We start from the raw sequence: 23750 nt of genomic DNA, 5'->3' as shown, positions 1-23750 counted from the left end.
TTCTTTTATTAAATCCAGACAAGACAGAGGTAATACTTATCGGTTCAAAAAACCGCCCACAAAACCTCGCACAATACAACTTTAACATCATAGGATGTCCTGTTACTTTATCCTCTACAGTAAAAGACCTGGGTGTTATACTCGATTGCAACCTGTCTTTTGAAAATCATATTTCTTATGTTACAAAAACAGCCTTTTTCCACCTTAGAAACATTGCTAAGCTACGTAATATGCTATCAGTTTCTGATGCAGAAAAGTTAGTTCATGCATTCATGACCTCGAGACTGGATTACTGTAATGCTTTATTAGCTGGTTGTCCTGCATCCTCAATAAACAAGCTACAGTTAGTCCAAAATGCCGCCGCTAGAGTTCTTACGAGATCAAGAAAATATGATCATATAACACCGATTTTATCATCACTGCATTGGTTACCTATAAAGTTCCGTATTAATTACAAGGTATTGCTACTGACTTATAAAGCCCTAAACGGCTTAGCTCCAGTCTATTTAACGGATCTTCTATCGCCCTATAATCCATCGCGCTCTTTGAGATCACTAAATTCAAGGCTTTTGGTCATACCTAGGATATCCAGAACCACCAAAGGAGGGAGAGCATTTTCACATTTGGCTCCAAAACTCTGGAATAGTCTTCCTGATACTGTTCGTTGCTCAGACTCGCTCTCCCAGTTTAAAACTAGATTAAAGTCGCATCTCTTCAGCCAGGCATTCATATAATCCTACAGTTCAAACTACAATCCGGCCTCTATCCAATGCCAGAGGAGAACTGGCCCCCGACTGAGCCTGGGTTCTCCCAAGGTTTTTTTTTTCTCCATTAAGGCACCTGATGGAGTTTTAGGACACCATTAGGTCACTTGATGGAGTTTTTCGGTTCCTTGCCACTGTTGCCTTTGGCTTGCTCAGTTGGGGATATTTTGGGGATATTTTGGGGATATTTAATTTAATTTTATCAATCAATAAATTCCTCTTGAAACAAACTTTGTTGTATTATTTTAATTTAATACTGTGAAGCTGCTTTGATGCAATCTGTATTGTGAAAAGCGCTATACAAATAAACTTGACTTGACTTGACTTGACTTTACAATAAGGTCCCATTAGTTAACATTAGTTAATGCATTAAGTAGGCTAACATTAACTAACAATGAGAAATAACTACATTTGATACAGTAGCTATTATTCTTTGTTAACGTTAATTAATACAAATACAACTGTTCATTGTTAGTTCATTGTAGAGCAAGTCCATTAATATTAGTAGATACAACTTTTGATTTTAATAATGTACACTGTAAAAAATATCACCTAGGTTTTACTCAAAATAAATTGAGGCAACTATTTGCATCAGACCTTTAAGTATTTTGGACTTATGTAAAGTCTATTTGGTCAAACACACGAATACCAACTCAATTTTCCTCGTAAACACAACTCAAATATGTGTTGTAGCTTTGCAAAAACATAATTCAACTGAGTAACACTAATAAAATTAGACGTAAAAATAACTCAACGTACACTTTTGTACAACATGCATTAGCTCTATTTCACTGTATGCAATAAGCAGTATACAATAGACTTAACACACAATACTACTATAAACAGCCACTCATTGAGTAAAGTATTTCATATAACACCTAGGCTAAATGTTGAAATTAACATGAACTTAGATTAATAAATGTATTTTCATTGTTACTTCTTCACTCAAAAAAATGAACAAGGAAGGTTGTGCACTTTACATAATATATTTATATTTAGTTTAATTATAATAATTGTGTTTGTTGACTTGAAATGTTTTTTTTTTATTAGAGTACAAAATCATAACGCGTTGCCTAAACACAAACCATTTATGTTAAGTAAAAAATTCTTACATCCAGATGGTGGCAGTATAGTGCGACGCCAACTGCCATTTTGCCCTAACTTAATTTGATTGTGTTCAATCTGCTTATATGTAAAATTTAAGTTTACTTAATCCGTTTGTGTTGGATTATTTGAATGATTTGTGTTGCATTAACTGAAACTTGGCGGTGCTTGTTAGTTCCCAGCATGCTTTGCATATGGTTGAGTTAAGAGAGAATAAATGTTAAAATTAAGTCTTATTTTATGTTTTTTTGAGAAAATGAGAAAAGGGGAAGACTTGATTGTGTGTAATTGTGTTTAATGTTCAATTACATTGGAATTATTAGAACCATTTAAATTACAGTGGGTTACCATTGTGGAGAAGAGTGGGGCATTTTGTTTGGCTGTGGACTGATTCAAAAATTTTCGTATGCTCTAATTGGAGGAACATGTAAATCTTAGCATTTAAGATGCAAATGTGTGTTACTTCTAGCTGATAGCTATTTATAGTCTATCAGTTTAATTCTGTCACTAAATGAATGAAATATTAAAAAAGTTGGATTCTACTATATTTAATTAAGTTAAATGCAAATTAAGTAAATTAGTTGGTCCAAAACATAGCAAATTAGTTGGGCTGACACTATTAAATTAAGCTGTGCCCAACCATAGTAAATAAGTTGAATCAACCTTAATAAATTAAGTTGACCCAACGCAAGTACATTAAATTGGAATAACAGAATTGCATAATGCTGAAATAAAGCAAGTTAATCATGTGGAAATCCTTTCCATGATTTTTTTATGTTCATTCAAAGAGTTATTTTTTTGAGTGTTGTTAACTAATGGAGCCTTAATGTAAAGTATACTGAACAATAATAAAGAATCAGACATTTTCAGTCGATATCCAGGGCATGTTTTAGGTCAGATTGAAATGTAAAAATGTTTGAAAATAAATAGCCTGTTAAGTCTTTAAGTATTAAGTATTTAATTCTGTGGTGAACACCATAGCAAATACATAAATCTGAATGGCTGTTTGAAACATTTACTGTTTAGCTTGAAGTACTGAATTTACCGTAGTTTAGAAACAGAAAGTAGCACAGCCTGCTTTGTTTACATGGATACAAGTGTAACGACTGCATGTCAGAGAGTGAATGTGCATTTTCATTTTCATTCTCTGTTTTTCCATAACCAAATTGAAAACCTCTTAAAATAACAAGACGTTTGTATAACATTTAAGATATTTAAGAAGTTTTATTCGCACTCATTCTCCTAAGTTCGCTCACATCTATTTTTAGTCGAATGCAAGTGAAATGCTCACACTGTCGAGCCCTGACCTGTGATCACAATCTCATCCCATAATGCTCAAGCAATGTGTTTCGGGAGCAAGACCTTCATAATAATGGTGTCAGGTTCTCAGAATTATTGTCTTTGACCCCTGCTTTGGATGAGAGAACATGGCATCATTTATCCTCATCATTTATTAATTCCATACCCATTAATGGTTCTCGTTCTCAACTAAGCTCTAAAAGAGCATATTGTCACTGCAAATATGACTCAAGTACAGTATTCACATGCATTAAGGAGGAGGAAGGTTTCATACATGATATCTGATTACTGTAGGTAACTGTAGGTTTATTCCTACACTTTAAGTCAAGCTAATTCTATCAGACACAGATGGTAAAACTTCATGGCAGATATCAATCTTCATCTCTGAGGCAAACCTCAAACTCACTGCCAGATGCTTTGAAAAAACATTTGGCAAAAATCAAAATATGCAAATGATTTAACGCTATACTCTGATATATGCTGAAATGCATAACAGTCAGAAAAGCTAACAAGTTTGATATTGTATATATACCAGTCAAAAGTTTATATTAATCTTGTGAAATATTACAATTTAAAATAACTCTTTTCTATTTTAACATTTTAAAATTCATTCTGCAAAGCTGTATTTTCAGCATCATTACTCAGTGTCACATGATCCTTCAGAAATCATTCTAATATGCTGATTTTCTGCACAAGAAACATTTCTTATTATTATCAATGTTGAAAACAGCTGCACTGCTTATTTTTTGCAGAAACCATGATCGATTTTTTTCAGGAAACTTTGATGACTAGAAAGTTCAAAAGAACAACATTTATATAAAATAGTAAAAAAAAAATAAAAAAAAAAATAAAAAAACCAACTTTTGAATGGTAGTGTATCACATTTCCACAAAAATAGAAGCTGGAAAAACTTTTTCAACATGAGTGGTGGTAATATGAAATGTTTCTCAATCACAAAGTTTACACTTCACCGTTTAAAAAACGTAAAACATTGTGTTTTGACCGTTCAACGGCGTTTTGGGGACCGATAACGCAAACTTTTGAAAACAGGTTTCAAAGTGTACGTTTTTGAAAACTATACTGTTATCGTCTCTCGTACAAAAACGATGCGCATGCGTATTACATGTCTTATTTTAACATATGTTAAGTCGTTTTCATGGAACTGTGTGAGCGTGGATCGTTTTGACAACATTGTCGTCTGTACGCGAAAAACACATTTATTTCAAAAACATGTCAAATTCTTACTGACCCCAAACTTTTGAACGGTTTCTGTACTATTTTCTTTTCTTTTATTTATAGTTTTCCTTTATCCCTGCATAAAACGATGAAACTTTCATGACTCAAAGCATTGGTGAATTTTACGGGCATTTGGGACAGTATAAGGAATACCATTTAACTCAGAAAGGCTGGCACAGCGGAGTTTGGTTGGAGTAATACAGTCATAATTGTTCCATGCATAATTCAGAGCCTTTTCTCATTGTCACATTCAGGAGGGTCTGGCAAAACATCCCTGTCTGTGAGAAATATGATTTTAATATAACATTAGTGCTGAAAATTAAGAACATCTTGGTCTTTTGCTCATTCTTTAAAGGGATACTCCACTTTAAAATGAAAATTCTGCCATCATATACTCACCCTCATGTTGTTTCAAACCTGTATGAATTTCTTTCTTCTGCTGAACAGAAAGGAAGATATTTAGAAGAATGTCAGTAACCAGACAGTTTCTGGTCTCATTGACTTCCATAGTATATTTTTTTCCTATTTAGACATTCTTCTAAATATCTTCCTTTCTGTTCAGCAGAAGAAAGAAATTCATACAGGTTTGAAACAACATGAGGGTGAGTATATGATGACAGAATTTTAAAGTGGAGTATCCCTTTAAGGCCTCCATGAGCAGATACAGAAGATGACGTTAATGGATGAGTTCTATAATTTTTGAATGAACTGTTCCTGCATGACCTTCACAAAGAAGTCGGAGTGCATGGGCTTTATCGGTGTTAACCGATAAAACACACTTTACATAGAATAACTTTCAGGATTTCTGTCCGTGTGGAAGTGGATTTCTGGGACATGAAATGGGCATGTCACCCATCAATCCATCTGGACATATCAGTGGACATCAAGTGAGAATGAACAACCCCATATGGTAAAACAAGGTCAGTGGAACATGCACTTACAAATGATGCCAACAACAATCTCCTTTCCATTATATATTTAACTATATCTTTATCAGCATCTCTTGCACGTGCACTTATCTTGTAACTGCATATGCACACATTAGTGGCGTATTTGTGGATGATGTTGCAGCAGTCGTTGCAGAATGTGCTCCATAGTTTTGAATTTGAAAAAAAATATTTTTTTCTTTACATGATTTTCATAATTAATTCCTAAATATCATTACAAATGTCACACCACATGAAAAGTTCCTACTTGAGAACTAACCTTGTCTTGTTAATAAAAGGTTAAATTATATGATATTTTAAGAGAATTTTTTTTTTTTTGAGAAGAGAGTTTGCAATGCTGCTCTAATATTTTCTGTCATTAATTTTTTTCTAAAACTAACCAATCATTTATTTGTTTTCTAAAACTAACAATTTTGACAAATAAAAAATCCAAAAACGTATTTTATTCCAGCTATAGTTGCTTATTTAGATTTCAGCATTTGTTTTTTTATTTAGATTAACTTGACATACACACACACACATATACACACTTATATATACACATATACATACACAGACAAACCAAAATTTATTCAGACCTTCAACATTTCTCAGATTATCAGAGTTTATTGGCTATAGTTTAGAAAATGGTAATAAAATATCAAATCAGCTGATATTTCACTGGTTTTGACCCACTTCCGTTAGACTGTCTCACAAATGAATTAGGTTGAATAGCTGTCAGTTGTCAGCTGTTAAATTTAAGTACACAATTAGATAATACCAATTTAGGTCAACAAATGACCAAGAAATGCTTAATTTTGTTCAGAGTCAGACTGTGGTGTAAAAGGTCGCATTAGCAATAAAAAAAAAATTATACACTTAAGAAAAAACATGGTCAGGTCAAAGTGTCTGAATAATTTTTGGTCCCAAATATTTATACATTTTACTGGTAGTCCACTGTATTTAGAATTTTTGGGTATAATGTCAAAGTTTACTTTATTTTGCGATCCTCACTTACACTTAAATGAACTAAAGTGTCCTGCACCCATAGTAAAAACGTATCAAAAATGATATCTGGTGTCTGAAGAATCTTTGATTTGACTGTATACACATATGTATATATAGGCATATTTAAAATGCGAACTAATTTATAATAAAAATGTCAACATAAAACAAAATTAAATAAACTTTTTCTAAAATGAACCAGAAAATATAAAAATAGAAATAATTAAAAACATGAAAAAGAACTATAATAGTATGTCTATAGTAGTCTAAACAATAGAAGATTATGCCAAACTCCAAACAAACTATGTTTCTTTTTAAGAACTTTATTCTTGAAATGAGGCTTTTTTTCGGAATGAGGATCAAAAAGGCATCATGTCTCTTTGTCATTTGTGTCACTTGCTGTTTAGGTCTTAGGGTGTTTAATTGATGTCCGATGTTGCTGGGAGGATTCGCAGAGTAAGAATTTCATTGTAATGTGACACAACTGTTTCCTGTACATGACAATAAAAAGTTTGAAGTCTGAAGTCATTAACCCGTAATTAATAATCATAACATACTTGGTTTTCATTTGTATTTATGTCCTAGACAGGCACTTTCTCAGCTCAAGAAGTGAATCAACTTTAAATCCAGGGCAAGAATCCATCTATGTGTTATGAAAGCAATAATCTCAATTTTCTTCAGTGTCTTGAGCACAATTGATATATGGCCTAATTTAACAAAGTGAAACCCCTGCGGACTTCATTAGCACCACTAAACTCGCAAAATATCGGTTGTTAAAAGAACACTACAAGTTGCATTTTGATCCACTATTTTTAGGTGTGTGTGCACACAAAGCATTATTCTATTGTCCTTCACTCTGTCCTGTATTATCCTGCAGAGAACAGCTCGACAGACTTGTGGCAAGTGAGACAAGGGGGAAGGTGAGGTGAGTGCACTACAGCAATTATATTCCCTTCACCACTAATGATGACAGACACCCCAACCTGAGAGTCAGCCATCAGTCACTCCATGGGTCTCTAACTCTGGAGGCAGAGGCCTACCATTTCCTCATCCCATCTGACTGGTTCCACCAAAGCAAGACCTGCACCTCAATTAGAGCCTCCATGAAATTGACGTAATGGCAGAATGTGCTCCCAATTACTCCAAACCACAAGGCCTAAAGGAAGCTCTGAGAAGTCGTCTGAACTCACCTTTGAACTCAGAGACGAGATGAAGTTGGCTGCGCAAAGACATTTTTTATTACTTGACAGTCGCAATTGTGTGAAAACACATTAGAACATACGGGATTCAGCCAACATGTACTCAAAGGGCAGAACGTCATGCATCTTCACATACAAAATGGGCTTAAAGGATACAAAATAGACCATTTTTAGACTATGATGATTCACAGTCAAGTGGGAAACTATATGCATTTGTAGGTACTTAAGATTTGAACAAACATTAAAACGCAAATTCTTAAATTTTTTTTAACAAATTGCACCATTTGTAGTAAAATCATATAATAAGCTCCCATTTACTTGAAACCACAAGGCCAAAAAGAAGCTCTCAGAATAAGGGGTCTGAACTCACCTTTGAACTTGAATGAGATGAAGTGGGCTGTTTTTTTTATTTTTTTTTATTCTGATGGCTGCAATTATGTGAAAACACATTAAAGATTCAGCCAACATATACTCAAAGAGCAGCGAGTAATGCATCTTCACATACAAAAAGTCAGAATGAAATACAAAATGGGCTAAGGGGTACAAAAATAGACCATTTGTAGACTATGATGATTCGCAGCCAAGCATTTGTAGGTACTCAGTTTTTGAACAAACATTAAAATGCAAATCTTTAGGAACTATTTTTTTTTTACAAACTGTACCACCAAAATCATAAAATAAAGATTCACAGTTACAGATAAAAGTCTGATTTGTAGTCTCTGAGAAGGGAATCTTGCTACACAGTAGTTTCATGCTTCCACAAGCCAGTCTTAATATTCCCTGAACTCTCCACGTTCAGGGGGGACAAATTTTGGAGTCTCTCTGAGTCTTTGGCGGGTCCGTTTTGGCACGCTAGATTCAACCCGTAAGACTTGGGCTGTACCTCCAGTTCAACAGCGAGGGGCTGTTTTGGACAGTCTTTAGTTTGGCTGGTGACATCGGTCCCAGATCCCTCCCCTACTCCGACTAAGCTTCCATTACTGACACCGTTCCCCACATTGTTGCTGAGGCCGTGCCCAAAACCATTACCGAGGCGGACGCCTCCACTTTTGCTAAGGTGACGCGAGCGTCGCGGCAAACTAGTGCTGGCGTCGCTGCTGTCCTGTTGAAGTTGGCTCTGCTGGCGCTCCCGGTAAGCCAAATACGCGGCCCGTCGGCTGTTGCGGGCGTGTAGGCTCTCGTGATGGTGGCGCTTGTGCGGGACGCTTTGCACGCTGCCCTCCACGCTGGTTGGGACGTCGTAAGAGTACTCGCGCAAAACTGTGAGCCTGCTGGCCCGATGAGCTCTTGTACGGTTCTTGTGGTGTCGCCCAGAGTGCCCATTGATGTTTGCGTTTCCCGTTCCTGGAAGATTGTTGTTGTTGACTGAGCTGGGCCGATATTGAACCTCAACAGGTGCTATATGCATCTTAATCTCATTGTCGACTGAATGTTCAGTCAGGCTGTTGTCCAGTAAAGCAGTCCCATTGGCCGTTGAAGGGGCCGCTTTGCACTGAGCGGCTTCGACCTGCAGATTGGTCAGTTTACAGCCTTGGGTGGAGTTGCGTACACTCGGTGCACTCTTATTGGTGCAGGAGGATTCAGCGCTGCTGGCCGGACACTTCGTCGCTTCAATGTTTCCCCTGGCCGTCAACACAGAGTCACTGGTAACCGTGACAGGCAGTAGCAGGGAATCAACTTGTTCGCCGTAGTTACGGCGAACCAGGCAACAAGCTTGTGACCAATGACGACGCATGTCCTGACGGTTTACGCAATGGTGCGCCACAAAAAACGCCCCAAGGGCTAAAGCGACAGCGCCGAACAGGCAGGCAAACACCAAATCTGCTGGATGCTCCTGGGACACCGCAAGAGCACCAAACACCCACAGCGCTACATAAAGAGCTAGGGCTCCTGCAACGCCAATGAGTTGGGCCACAAAAGTATGTTCGTTCTCCAGAGCCGACATCAAAACCGGGTGTGCGGCGGCTGTGGAGGAGGAGGTCTCCAGATGGTCAGGTGTGATTTCGGTGGCCTCAGTCACAGAAAGGTGCTGCTGCTCTTCGGACTGTTCTTTGAGTTCAAAGCGGCGCTCGGGATGCCGTCGGAGCTGAATGAGAATGCTGAGGAAGTACATGCAATCCACGAAAACGATGAAGGCTGCCGGGCCATAAAACGCACCGAGACTGGGTTCCCATGCCATCCAGCAGCTGAGGAAAGACAACAGATTTTTTTGTAAAAGTTGCCATTAAATGGAAATTCACCCCATCTGTTTTCTTATTTTCTGAAAATTACGTTTTTAAAGTTGTTTATATGTCTATTTGGTGTTTTTAATATGCTTTAAGACAAACCATGTGCAAAAACAAAGAAAAAACATGTCTCCACTGACGTTCTAAGTTGTTAAAAATGTTTCTAAGGATACTGATTTTTAGAAAGAAGACAGGAACATGGTTTGTGTAAAATTAGCAACACATTACAAGCTGTTTGATAACGTAGTCAAACAAAAGGCTCATCATATTAATTATCGTTATGTGTCCGATGTTGTAAAGAGCAATACATAAAACGTATTACCATTCTGACACATCGACTTGTAGTTGACCCTTTATAATTTCTTCTACTTATTCGAATCAGTTTCTGGTTCAAACATATATGGCTAAATTAAACCAGTGTTTCTACTTGCCACTGAGCAGCGTTTACTACAGTAAAGTTGACAGAGTGGATCAGGGGTCAGTTCTTTGTACCTCACTTAATAAATCTGAGATGATTTGACAGATTCCAGATCTTCTAAACCAGTATTTCTGCTTGCCATTGTGTCTGAGATTACGAACGTTCTTGTGGTCATTGAAAACAGCAGATATATCAATACTCGAAACCATGATCAGCAATGCAGCGATTGGCTGGCGGCAAGACAGCAACGTAATGACATCATATTAAAAAAGAACAATCACACACCTGATGAAAACCTTCCATTTCTAGACCTTTATAAGGAAATAGCCAAGCGACCAAATAGACTGTAAAATACTGATGTTGACAAGTTGAGAACTGTTCCTGAAAACGACTTTTTTTGCTGTTTTATACTTCAGTAAATCGACGTCACATTGCTCTACTTGGCAGCATGAAAATAACATTTACATTATTGAATGAATTTAAATTTTACATAAACAGAACAATGTTAGAACACTGCCATCATACTTTATAAATCAAAGCAGCGGTCACTCTTCTGCAGGTCTGTTTTTTTTAAAATGATCTCTTATATTTAAGTACATACAAGTTCTAAAAGGTTTACACTGGTGGTATCAAGGGCTTCATATCGTAGGAAAAACACTTATGAGGCACTTAAGAGTTCTGTGATGCTTAGCAGAGCGTTTTTTTTTTTTTTTTTGTCACGGTAGCGTGAGATTAATTAAACCCCAAAGATCTCAGATGGTCTGGATTTTCAAATTAAACCATGCTGTTACACAATCCAAACAGCTGTCACAAGTGAAAGAAGGGAGACTGGGAAACCAACAGGCACAAGGTGGGCAGCCAAAAATAGAGCAGCATAATTAGGTTCACACAACTTCAGAAGTCTACACTACTTGCTCCTCCATAAAGTATTATTCTGCACTTTACAGAGCATGGGCATGAGGCTCCAACAAGAGCAGAAGCAATTTCTCATGGCAGAGAGAGACTATGAAATGACAGGAAATGTTCACATGGGGATTTGAAAAGCACATTGAGGCACATACAGGCTGTATCTGTACAGTGGGTCTGTTGTTAATAGCAACAAAGTTAAGGAAACATACTAAACCATTGCATTTTGTCTCTAGTGGTTTTAATGTATCCACACAAAAATGTCTAATTGATTACACAAAATCTGTCAATTACAATCAATGCATTTTTCAAACAAAGACCCCTTGCTTGAATTTTATTGTAATGGATGTTTAAAGAGCCACGCGGGGAGTCATGGCCTAATGGTTAGGGACTGGTAACCCGAAGGTTGTGGGTTCGACTCTCAATAATGACATGAAATGACAGAGGTGCCCTTGAGTGAGGCACCAAACCCCCAATCGCTCCCAGGCGCCACTGATCCGGGTGTGTGTCCACAGTTTGCAGTGTGTGTGTTCAATACTCACTACTCCTAACGTGTGTGCACTAACTTGGATGGGTTAAATGCGAAGGACATATACCGAATATGGGTTACCATACTTGGCCTTCACATGTCACTTTCAAAAGTGTCCAAAAACTCATACTTACTAAGGTGCATTGACTTGACTTCCATAGTTTTTGATGTTAGCAGCAGCTGTTATTCCACAGACAATGATCGGTATGCCTCCACCTATTAAGTAGAATCTGTAGAAGAAAAAACAACAATTTAAACTGTTTAAGGCAACAGTTGACATTAAATTAGTTCACTAAAACTATTACAAAAACATTTCATTAAATGAAATAAGGCTTAGATAAAAAATACAATTTTAATATTAGATGAAAAACTTAAGACTTAAAGTTCTAAAATAACTATATAACTATATATATATATATATACACACACACACACACATACACTTGTATGTACTTAAATATAAGAGATCATTTAAAAAAAACAGACCTGCAGAAGAGTGACAGCTGCTTTGATTTATAAAATATGTTAGCAGTGTTCTAGCATTGTTCTGTTTATGTAAAATTAAAATTCATTCAATAATGTTTTATATATATATATATATATATATATATATATATATATATATATATATATATATAAAATATGAACTATTCCTTTAAAGATCATCAGCTCACCTAAAAAAGCCCTGCTTACTTTTGTATGTTTACTGACACCAAGTGGAGAGGAGCGGGACTTAATTTAAAACACACAGTTTTGCCTTTTGGGCAATGCAAGAGTAAAATGTTCCAGAAAATGAAATGAATTGCATCATGTGTGCTTGCTTTTTAAATTGATTTAATAATCATTTATTATATTATCTATTTTTAAACTACTCATTGATTACTATGACCTTTACCTCAGCATAGGTCTGGGTGGAGGTGGAGGCTCATCCAGCTCCTCGTAGCGTTTGGCCTTCCGCGTCACCTGTTTGTAGATGTTGCGTGCAGTTACGCCGGACCACAGGGCCGTAGCCAGTGTGGAGTAATGCAGCACTATCCCCACCTTTAGGACGAGACATTAGAAAACACATGAATTCTCCTCAAGGCCAATGAAAATGTAAATATTCATTTGTACTCATTGTAAGACTCTTTGTAAGTCGCTTTGGATAAAAGCGTCTGCTATATGAATAAATGTAAATGTTCTCAAAATAGTACTTCAAAAAAAGTCCCCATGAAATCAAAATGGATAATTCTCTTTTCTTTGTTTATGGAATATTGCAGTATTTATTATAAAAGATTTAAAGTGATAGTTCACCCAAAAATGAAAGTTCTGTCATTAATTACTCAACCTCATGCCGTTCCAAACCAGTAAGACTTTCGTTCATATTCGGAACACAAATGAAGATTTTTAATGAAATCTGAGAGTTTCCTGTCCCTCCATAGACAGCTACACAACTACCACTTTGGCGCTTCATAGGTTCATAAAGAGATCATAAAACGAATCCATATGAATTGAGCAGTTTAGTCCAGATTATCTGAAGAGACTCGATCGTGTTTATTCTCGCGTTATGCAGCAAGCAGGTTACTGCATGTCAAGCAGGTTCAGTGGAGCTTGTTTATGTTTGCTGATCAATGTTTATATGGGAATAAAAGCCTAAATTCAATCTTTTCATCATATAAAGCGATCAAGTCTCTTCAGAAATTTTGGACTAAACCGCTCAAAATTCATATGGATTAGTTTTTATAAACTTTTTGAAGCGTCAAAGTGGTAGTCAACAGAGGGACAGAAATCTCTCAGATTTCATCAAAAAGATCTTCATTTGCGTTTCCAAAGATGAATGAAAGTCTTACAGTTTTGGAAAGACATGAGGGTGAGTAATTAATGTCAGCATTTTCTTTTTCGGGTGAACTATCCATTTAACTGTGCAAATCATTAATACTTTATTTATGTGCCCAAATAATCTTTAAATCAAAATATCTATCCCTCTTGCAGCGATATCTCTTCTCTTGAGAGCGGAGTAACCTGTCACTCACATGAGATCCACCAATAGTAAACCACAACCATCCAATGAATTCCCCACAGACAAAATCAAGTCCCGCCCTACATTTCTTCTTGTTCCAGAAGTCATTTCACTTGGATATACAGTACGCCAAAACAGGGAAGAAAAGACTATCGCAACTTCCATTTCATGCTGACTTTAAAGGGATAGTTCACTTTGAAATTAAATTTTGGTATGTTTTAGCTTACCTCAAGGGCATCCCAGATGTAGGTGTCTTTGGCTGCGTTCACACTGCAGGGCTTAATGCTCAATTCCGATTTTTTGAAAAAATTTGATTTTTTTGCACGGCCATTCACATTTCCAATTAAATGCGACCTTTTGTGATCTCCTGTGTGAACGTGAAATGACCCAGAAGTGACCCGCATGCGCAGAAGAGTACTCAACGGTCAACGACGTCACTTGTTGTTTGCGGAAGTAGCTAAACTTCAACTAGCTGTGATTCACTCACACACACACACACACACACACACACACACAAAACACACGAGCGCGCGCAGCGACCGTTACACAAGAGCCAGACAGCAGCCGCTGACCCATCTAATATCAGCACAAACAAGTTAACATAACGTTAGTCATTGGATATATAATGATGGTGGCCGTGGGCTTTTTATTTTTATTTTTTATTAACGGGCTCGTCGAGGTCGACGCGTTCGGCAGATTTACCTCAGCTCGACGAATATGCAGTCCGTTTTCAAACCGACGACTACTTCAACGCAGAATTATGACGTTTGTCGCGTATCAATGATGTGCGGGTCGGATACATGCGACCTGGCCGTTCAGACTGAAGTCGCATTTCAAAAGATCGGATACGTATCGGATTTGGGACCACATACCCAAGTGGCCTGGGTCGCATTTGAAAAGATCGGATCTGTGTCGTTCAGACTGTCATGAAAAGATCAGATACAGGTCGCATAGGGGCAAAAAAAATCGGAATTGGGTCGTTTCAGCCTGCAGTGTGAACGTAGCCTTTGTTCCCGCAGTAGTTTAAATTTTGATATTTTTAAGTCAAACCATTCTTGTCTGTCAGTCATATAATGCAGGTCGATGGTCACCACCTCAAAGAGCATGCACAGAGTCCAAATTAAAACAATTCCCCATCGTCCAAATTAAACAATTCCCCATCGTAAGTACACATTGATGGCCTAAGACACGAAACGAGCGGTTTGTGTGAGAAAACGAACAGTATTTATATCGTTTTTACCTTTTGTACACTTTCCGGCGCTTGCGCAGACTAAGCCAGAACGCGCGCACACGTCACACACCAGGAAGTGCGCGCGCCCTCAGATCACTTGGACGTGGTTGTGTAGAGGTAACGATATAAATACTGTTCGTTTTCTCACACAAACCACTCGTTTCGTGTCTTAGGCCATCAATGTGTACTTACGATGGGGAATTGTTTAATTTGGACTCAATGTGCATGCTCTTTGAGGTGGTGACCATAGACCTGCATTATATGACTGACAGACAAGAACGGTTTGACTTAAAAATATCCAAATTTGAAACTACTGCGGAAACAAAGACACCTACATCTTGGATGCCCTTGAGGTAAGCTAAAACATACCAAAATTTAATTTCAAAGTGAACTATCCCTTTAAGAGTATCAAATGTGAACTTGAGAGCAGTATTGCAGATATGTCTATAAACCGAGAAACGTATATAAAGATTTAATGTAAATATTGTCCCCCAAACTTATATAACATGTGGAAATGCAGGCACATACCGCTTGACAAACACTTGCGTTGTACGTTTGGTTAATGCCGCCCACAAACACAGCACAGGTGAGGAGAATATGCAAGCACAGGTTAACCAGCATGTGCCAGCACTTCTTACTTATACGCACTGACCTGCGAACACACGAAATATCACATTAAAACCAGCAAAAACACATGCCTTGTACTTCATTAAAAACAAACACATAAACAGCACTTACTTGTGGTGGTAGATATAACTGACTATGACTGACAGAAGGCAGAGTCCCAGGACGATGGCTGTGGCGTAGATAACAGGGTGAAGAGGTTTGAAGCTGTATGCGTCGTACCCGGTCCTGTTCAGATCCTGTTAGACAAGAGTTTATCAGCAGATTATATTTGCAAATGCATTCCAATACCCAATATTCTCGAAGGTACAAGGTGGGTGTTGAGGATATGTGAACAAATCTGATTACAAACAGGTCTAGAGTCAAAGGCTCAGGAAAATCAACATGAAGGAAAATCAGAACAAAATGGGAAAGCAGATCAATCTAGCACTAAAAAAACCCTTGAAATAAGTAATTGCATGACAAGAGGATGATGGGAACCTTGGGATTCACTAACAATCCTGCACATCTTTGTTTTTACTGTTATCATAGTGATGCAGCAACATTACACAGTATTTCTTTCACACGTAGACCCTGTTGTTTTAGTATTACTTATATACTATTTATTAATATTTTGAATAAGATTTAATTTACATATTTTCAGTTTTCATTTTAAATTAAGTTCAAGTTTTAGTAATTTATTAACTTTTTAATTTTTTTTATTAGGGTTCTTTTATATATTTTTATTTTGCTTTAATTAGGGTTAGGTTTAATTTGAAAATGATGAACAAACGATTTTTAATATACAGCATTTGAAACTGAAAAATAAATAAATATGAGAAGCGTCTCACTACTCATTTAAAATATAAATTTTTGAAACTTGAAGGTTAAATAAATTCTCACTCTTCCAACTATATGACTACAAAATAACTACAAAAGGAGTTTTCTTTGAAAGCCTAACAAAAAGATTTAAGAAACAGATGACAGCAACTTTGAATGGACACACAAAACTTTAAAATATTATCCTAATATTGTAATATTACCCTTATATTGTAATTATTAAGAGCACAAGCTGTAATTTCTGCGCAACACGTTTGTTGCGTTATCTTAATTGAATACAGGACATTAACCTTATTCCACAGAGCCTTATAATACTTGATTCTGATTGGTCAATCGCGCCATCCAGCGGTATGCAATCCCCCAATAACAACCAGTAAAATCTGATAACACAGGCTCATCAGGGGGAAGTCGGCACTTTACGCTTGCTAGGAACGTTTTTTTTCCTCGTGGAAGTTTTGCATTTGGTGAGCTAATAAAATATTAAAACTCAATATTTTGTGTACAGTTATTTAATTATGTTATCTGGTATCGCGGACTCGCACTCTAGCTTCATAAAAATGCAGTTGCTGCCATTTTGCAACAATTGTTTTGTACACTGTAATGGATAAGATAAACGGGTAACATTTTAAAACAGTTTCATCTCAAATCAATATCTCTTATCCCCATAATTAATTTTGTGGTGAAATACCATGTAATAAGTGGTATGACTGTACCATATCCCTATATCGTCCATCTAGTTTAAACTTGCCGCTTGTTCCAACTGCGTTCTCCGCAAAAGCTTAGCGTTTAAAGAGGTAATAAAATATTTAGACTCAGATCAATATTTCATGTCTAATTATTTGCTTATGTGTAATAAGCTTCGCGTCAGGGTCCTAATCACCCTGTCGGGGTTTATTTCTGCGATAACAACCAGCTGGATGTACATTATCTGTATTACTGTCATAGGGACAGTATTTTGGTACACTCATCTCTGGCTGATAACAGAATATTTCCTAAATTGTAACATTGAAACAAGCATTTTCTGTAAAGCTGCTTTGAAACAATATGTATTGTGAAAAGCACAATAAAAAAATGAAGTGAATTTGAAGAACAGCCTAAAATTTAAGCCACTTTCGTCTCTCTTACCATCAGTAAAGCGTAGTTATTAAGTGAATCACAGGAGATAGTGGTGAAGTTGTCATCCTGACGGAGGATCTGGCAGCCGTCGCTCTGCCATCCTCCCTGTCCGCCCAGCAGGCTGAAATTCCAGAAGGCGGGAACAGCATCCGATCCATGCAGGAAGCGCCGCAGAGTGGCGTTCACTGGACTTTGCAGGTTCTTCAGTGGAAAGCCGTCTAAACAACAGGATCAATCAGTTTGTGCAACAAAACTCAAAACAAATCTGGTTATGGACCATCTTTGATGGTACATGTTTAAAGTTCTCTATTTGCATCTATAATTCCATGAAGAATTTTTAGGAGCTTTCGGACCAGGTAGTTATGGGAACTGAGTTATACAAACTAACCACCAGGGCGGTTCCCCGAGACCGAAATTTTCCCCTGGGGCCATTTCCCGGGTTGTATTCGCACCTCCAGTAAGAACTCTGAAGTGACGTAAGCCGGCCGAAAACGACGTCTTTTAAGCACGCCAGCAACTGGAGGATGCCGTGATCGGAGCTGTGTTTTTGTTGTGGGTATTGTGATAACAGATGAAATGTAGACGTACAAATTATGCGATTGAAAGAGCAAAAAGGAGGGCTAAGAGATGAGATCTCCTACAACAACTTGCAGTGCTACATATGCCGGTGTTTCGTATCATATGCCATGCGTTCTGCCAATCAGTGTACACTTACATCACTAATGTGCTCGGTTAGACCCTTCTCTGAAGTAGGAGCTGATTTAGCCCCCCCAAAAGGCGTTCTATAATTAAGATTGTTCTTAGTTCCTGCGGTGCGAACATGCTAAAAAGCACATGCTTCCATTAATAGTTATGGGAACTATGAAAGCACTACTCTGGTGCAAAACCCTAAGGGTCCACAAACATCCACAAACCTTGTTCCAAGCCACTGGAAAAAAAGCGTTCTATATATTACAATTCTAAAATGTTCTTCACACTAACAAAAACTATATGGTTAACTGTTCAGAATGAGAATCAGAAAGAGCTTTATTACATTCAAGGAATTTGTTTAGGTGACAGAAGCTTCCACAGCACAAACAGAATGACAGAGACTGAAAAGTTCTTTAGGGAACCAAAAACCTTTGCAGATTTTTTCATGGGATTACAAACGCTTTCTTCTCTGCTTATCCTTCAAAGTGAAATCAATCTGTTATAGCAGTAACTTTTCCCAGCAGCTCCCTGTGCTGCTCTTTGCCGCCTCCTCTCACTTCAGTAGCTGCTATTATTATTGTTGTGTCTATGACACAAAGCCTCTTTACCTGCTTGAAGCCAAAATGGGGGAGGAATGGATGATAGAGCTGTGCAGCAAAGATCAAATCACAAAATAAAAAAACGTTATAAAATAAGTTCCAATATCCACACATTTTTATTTATTTCTATATATAAATAAAAATGTGTGGATATTGGAACTTATTTTATAACGTTTTTTTATTTTGTGATTTGATCTTTGCTGCACAGCTCCATCCATCCATCCGATATATAATTTTACTCAAAAGTTCTAGGGGTGCCAATAATTGTGGTCAATGTGTTTCAAAGAAAAACATTTATTTCATAACGTGATTCCCCCTTTATAGTGCATTTCACACATGATGGTAGTTTCAGTCTCACTTTAAACTAGGTCATTTTATAATAAATGTTGTTTATAATTCATTGTGGAGGGAGGGGAAATAAAATACATGTTTATAGTGTTTATAATGTTAAACTTTTATTCATTGGCATTTTACATTAATTCTGAATTTAATAATAAAATGTGACTTCTACATCGCTGCAACTTATTATTATTTCTTTCTGCAGTTTTGACCTGGTGCAACTTAAAGTCAGGTGTGACTTTTGTCCAGGGTGAAAAAAAGTATCTGCAGTAGCAATTTTATTAGTTTGATTTAAAAACTCAAGTGCATCATTCTTCTGTACCTTCAATTCTTAATTTTTAGACTATTGTACTTTGCTTTCTATCCAGGTAGAAATATTGTATAACATCAACAATGAAGTGGGATTGAGCGCATGTCTGATCTTGCCCAAGGCAGTAGGATCATCACCAAGTGTTCTTACCAATCTTTGTGAGAATCACAGGTGTGGCCACACTCCTCCTCTTGCTGCCGTCACTGAGGACGGTGGAGTTTCCCGTTGGGGGAAAGAGTTTGCCGTTGCGGAAGGCTAGCAGGTGGAGTTTGTAGACGGCCTCTTCGGCCTGACCTGAACTTCCCAGAGATGAGAAGAGGGACGGGGGAAGCTGTAGTGACGCCTCCACTATAGCGTTCTGCACACATGGAGATGCAATAACGTTACTGTCAAAACATGATGGATATAATCCTGCTTCCACAGCTTTATTGGAGTTCTCGGATTGAAGAAACACTCATCTTATATGCTGTGACAAAACATCTACAATACTGTATCCTCCACACACAATGACGTACAGAAAGTACCAGAGAAAAACGCATACTTTGTGAGCCAATGCTGACAGGTTGCTGGTCACGTTGCATTTGAAGCTGAGCTGGCGCTCTGGGTTGATGTCGGAGTCTCTGGGAGAGAAATGGGCCATGGCCGTACGCTCCGGTGAGACCTTCTGGAACAGAGTGCAGGTCATCCCATTGAAGCTGCTGGCCTTGATCGCATGAGCCTCCAGAGCAATGTTATGAGAGTTCTGTTGAAACAAACAACAATAAAGAAGAATGGCTACCACACCATATTCCCACAATCACATGTTATTGAAGGACTATAACAACTCTTTCAAACTAAAGTCTATATAAATGTTCACTGCTGTTCAAAAGTTTGGGGTCAGTATTTTTTTCCCTACATATTAATACTTTTATTCAGCGAGGATGCATTCACATCAGTAAAGATGTTTATAATGTCACAAAAGATTTATATTTCAAATAAATGCTGTTCTTTTGAACTTTCTATTAAATCAAACAATCCTGAAAAAGTGTTTAAGAAAAATATTACTATACTAATATCCCTTTAACTACTTCTTAAAATATATTAAAATAGAAAACAAATATAAACATTTATTTCAAGTTATGTAAACCGTTCAGCTGCTTTTAATAAAATAGAAAATCTAATTGAATTGATCTTTTGCAGGAACACACACACACCTCTAAATATATGAACACCGCATTGTAAATCAAATTGTTTTTCCATTTATGAAGTAACATAAGAAATTACACAGTATTTTTCAGTAATTCCAAAGAAATATTTGAAGTCAACATGTACATTAAAGGTATAGCGGAGGATCTTTCCAAATTTTAGATAAGACCCGCCCTCTCCACTTTTTGAAAAGTTTGATTGATTCACCAGAATGATTGACAATTAGGAGGACCAATAGTTTAGACTACCCACCAGGAAGTAAAACATCCTCCGCTATACCTTTAAATTCTTGCTGTTAGGATGGAAAAAATGGAAATGCTTGCATAAGAATATTTTTATTACTATCGATCAGTTGAAGACCTAATGTCAATCAGTTATCAGTGAAATAATTTTGGCTTGTCCCTTAATTTGTAAAAGAACAAACAAAATCTCATTTACAGAACTTGCAATAAAAATTTTACATTAAATTTTTTTTTATTCATTTAAAATAAATGTGTGTTATTTAAGCTGTTGTATAAATGAACTTCTGGTTACACCGGCAGAATACTAAGGGATATTTCTTTAAATAATTTAGTTTTAACAAATGAAAGGATTTTTGCAGTACTCACAGTAGAATAGGCCAGAGCCCCATTACTGATTCGGAGAACGGCAATCCTCTGCAGGCACTCAACGATACGTGAGCAAGCTCGCGCCTCCCTCTGAGCCATCCATAACACTCGCTCATCAGCCAGCATCAGATTACTGGAGATATCCACCATCACATCTCCCAGCTGAGAGAGGAAATGCAGTTAGAGACAATGCATGCACACCCACATCAATGCCGATTCCTCCAGGCGTGCATTACACCCACAAACAAACTACATAATTCAATAAACACACACAAACACACTGCCACTGCATTCCTGAACAAAATCTGACATCACACAGAAAAATGTTGATGAGTGAAACTTTTTTTTTTTTTTTTTTAGAAATAAAATGTGATTACTGGGATGCGTCTGACATTCCCACACTAGAGAAACACTTAACAGCAAATGTTTTCAAAAAACAATCCTGGAGCCCTAAACAGCCTCTTCTTTGTCAACTCAATACAACTGAGTTCCACTAAATTCCTGAGCAAAATTACACAAGCATGGCAAAATCGCGAGGCAAGTCAAATTTAATAACGCGTCCTTGCAATATGTGAGATGTTGAATGACGGTACAGATCCCTGCGCAGGTGTTACATGATAACGTTTCCCCTCAACACTGAGTGAAGTGCAACCTGATCCTGAAAAATAGGTTCTATGTTCCTCTGTGGCCCAGTGTCCAAATCCCTCCAGATCCTATCAGCTCCTCTCCTTACTGATTCAACTGCAAAAGCCTGTTTTGTTCTCCAGAGAGGAAGAGAATCACGAACTGAGGTGGTGAACAGGGACGTTGCTTTAAATCAACGGTTTTCAACCTTTCTGTCTTCAAGGCCACCCCATTGTCCACAACAATATTCAAAGGCCACATAACTTTTTCAATTATTTGTGATTTACTGGATAAATATAAACATATATTATGGCAGTCTTTCAGGTCTAGAAATTCCCTCAAATATACACATTTTCTTAGAAAGTGGGTATCTTGGTTCTTCAAGGGGGTCAATCTTGGTTCTGTCAATAAAATAAGGAATATATAAATTTTTTGCTTATTTTAATGGTTGTTTTGTCTTTTTTAGCCCTATTTTAGCCCTTTTTTAGCCCTATTTTAGCCCTATAAAGCCTACTGAACTATGTTTGATATACAAATTTCTAAGGTCTCTAAATTATCAACATGATCAAAACTTGCTGAAAAACCAGTTGTACACAATCTACTACATGCCTTCTGTCGTCTGATTCATAGTTTATAGTTTTTAGCAGGTAAAATAACTTGTAGTACAATTGTAAAAACATTCCCATTCAGGCTGTGGTTCGCATATGTTTTTGATCTTTATGAAGTAAACATAAGAATAACTTTTTGGTCACACTTTAGTTTAGGTTCCAATTATCACTATTAACTAGTACTTTTGCCTTATAAAATCATAATTACTGCTTATTAATAGTTAGTAGGGTAGTTGTTAAGTTTAGGTATTGTGTAAGGGATGTAGAATATGGTCTTGCAGAATAAGGCATTAATATGTGCTTTATGAGTACTAATATACAGCCAATATCCAAGTAATATGCATGCTAATAAGCAACTAGTTAATAGTGAGAATTGGACACTAAACTAAAGTCTAACTTTTATATTATTAGTAATATTTCAGGATGCCCCCTTACTGGACTGAAGCAACTTTGGTTTGCTTGATTATCCATTTTTTGAAAAATCATGTTAAAATGTGAGTATCAGAAATTATCCAAAATAGCTTTTGAGGAACATTTATTTGTTTATCTTTCAATCTTCATTGTATTGCACTGCATTGTATGTTTTGATGCACACAATAACAAAATATTATTAGGAGATATACTGATATTTATATGCATTTATGTATGGCTGCACAATATATCGAAATATCACAAGTGTATATATCGCAATATGCATATAGCAACAGCTTGCAATAATTTGGCTCATGAAGAAAAGACAAAGAGAAAATCACTCTTTTGTAAAATAACTTTTGTAGCTTCAATAAGAATCAGTATATATTTCATTCATACAGTGAAAACTAAGCAGTGTTTTATTTTTACATTTGATTATTCAGTTTCTGTTGTTAAATAATTCTAATGTAGTATAACCGGAAACCCTAAACCCTGTGGTTTACACTGATGTTAAATGCTACAGTAAAACACTGATGTTCACTTTCAGAAGTTATAGGGATGTTTTCTTGTCAAAAAAAGAATGTGAAACACGTATGTGGTTATATAATCTGAAATATATTTAACCATTATTTAAGTTTATTTTACACACTTTAAGCATTATCATATCGCATTATTTAAGGAGCTATCGCATTTTTCTTCAATATCGTGCAGCCCTAATTTTATGCAAGTAATCTGCTACACTCTCATAAATATCTCACTGAATGGTATTAAAAAACTATCAGAATTTCATCTTATTTTTTGGCAATATAAATATCAGAAACTAACCTAAATTGCATTTTTTTGCTCACTTTGTGCATCTGAATAAAACTGGTGTTTTTTTTCCCCTCCTCAAGTGTGAGCTCCATATTCTCATTATAATATCATACTATATGAGCCATGAAAGCCAGATGTATCCAATATGATACTCAACAAAAAC

The 23750-nt window shown here is 36.7% G+C and overlaps 1 protein-coding gene and 1 long non-coding RNA gene across 2 annotated transcripts in view; one reads left to right on the top strand and one right to left on the bottom strand.

Moving 5' to 3' along the window:
* The first annotated feature begins 5913 nt into the window (after positions 1–5913).
* On the top strand, positions 5914–8215 carry LOC309492736. The gene is made up of 2 exons (XR_014203678.1): positions 5914–7752; positions 8128–8215. It is a non-coding gene; the product is annotated as an uncharacterized lncRNA (long non-coding RNA).
* The window catches only part of adgra3 (adhesion G protein-coupled receptor A3), a 47380-nt gene continuing 31561 nt past the window's right edge, over positions 7932–23750 (bottom strand). The window contains exons 11-19 of the mRNA XM_082161697.1: positions 21132–21293; positions 19880–20080; positions 19489–19696; positions 17410–17618; positions 15580–15704; positions 15370–15493; positions 12507–12652; positions 11746–11841; positions 7932–9719 (exon numbers count right to left, since the gene is read on the bottom strand). Of these exons, the coding sequence (XP_082017823.1) occupies positions 8270–9719; positions 11746–11841; positions 12507–12652; positions 15370–15493; positions 15580–15704; positions 17410–17618; positions 19489–19696; positions 19880–20080; positions 21132–21293 (2721 nt within the window). The 3' untranslated portion in view covers positions 7932–8269. The remainder of the gene's footprint in view (positions 9720–11745; positions 11842–12506; positions 12653–15369; positions 15494–15579; positions 15705–17409; positions 17619–19488; positions 19697–19879; positions 20081–21131; positions 21294–23750) is intronic.

This window comes from Leuciscus leuciscus (genome assembly GCF_965113295.1).
Source record: "Leuciscus leuciscus genome assembly, chromosome: 2".
Classification (NCBI taxonomy): Eukaryota; Metazoa; Chordata; class Actinopteri; order Cypriniformes; family Leuciscidae; genus Leuciscus; species Leuciscus leuciscus.
This window is presented reverse-complemented; position numbering and strand designations above follow the sequence as displayed.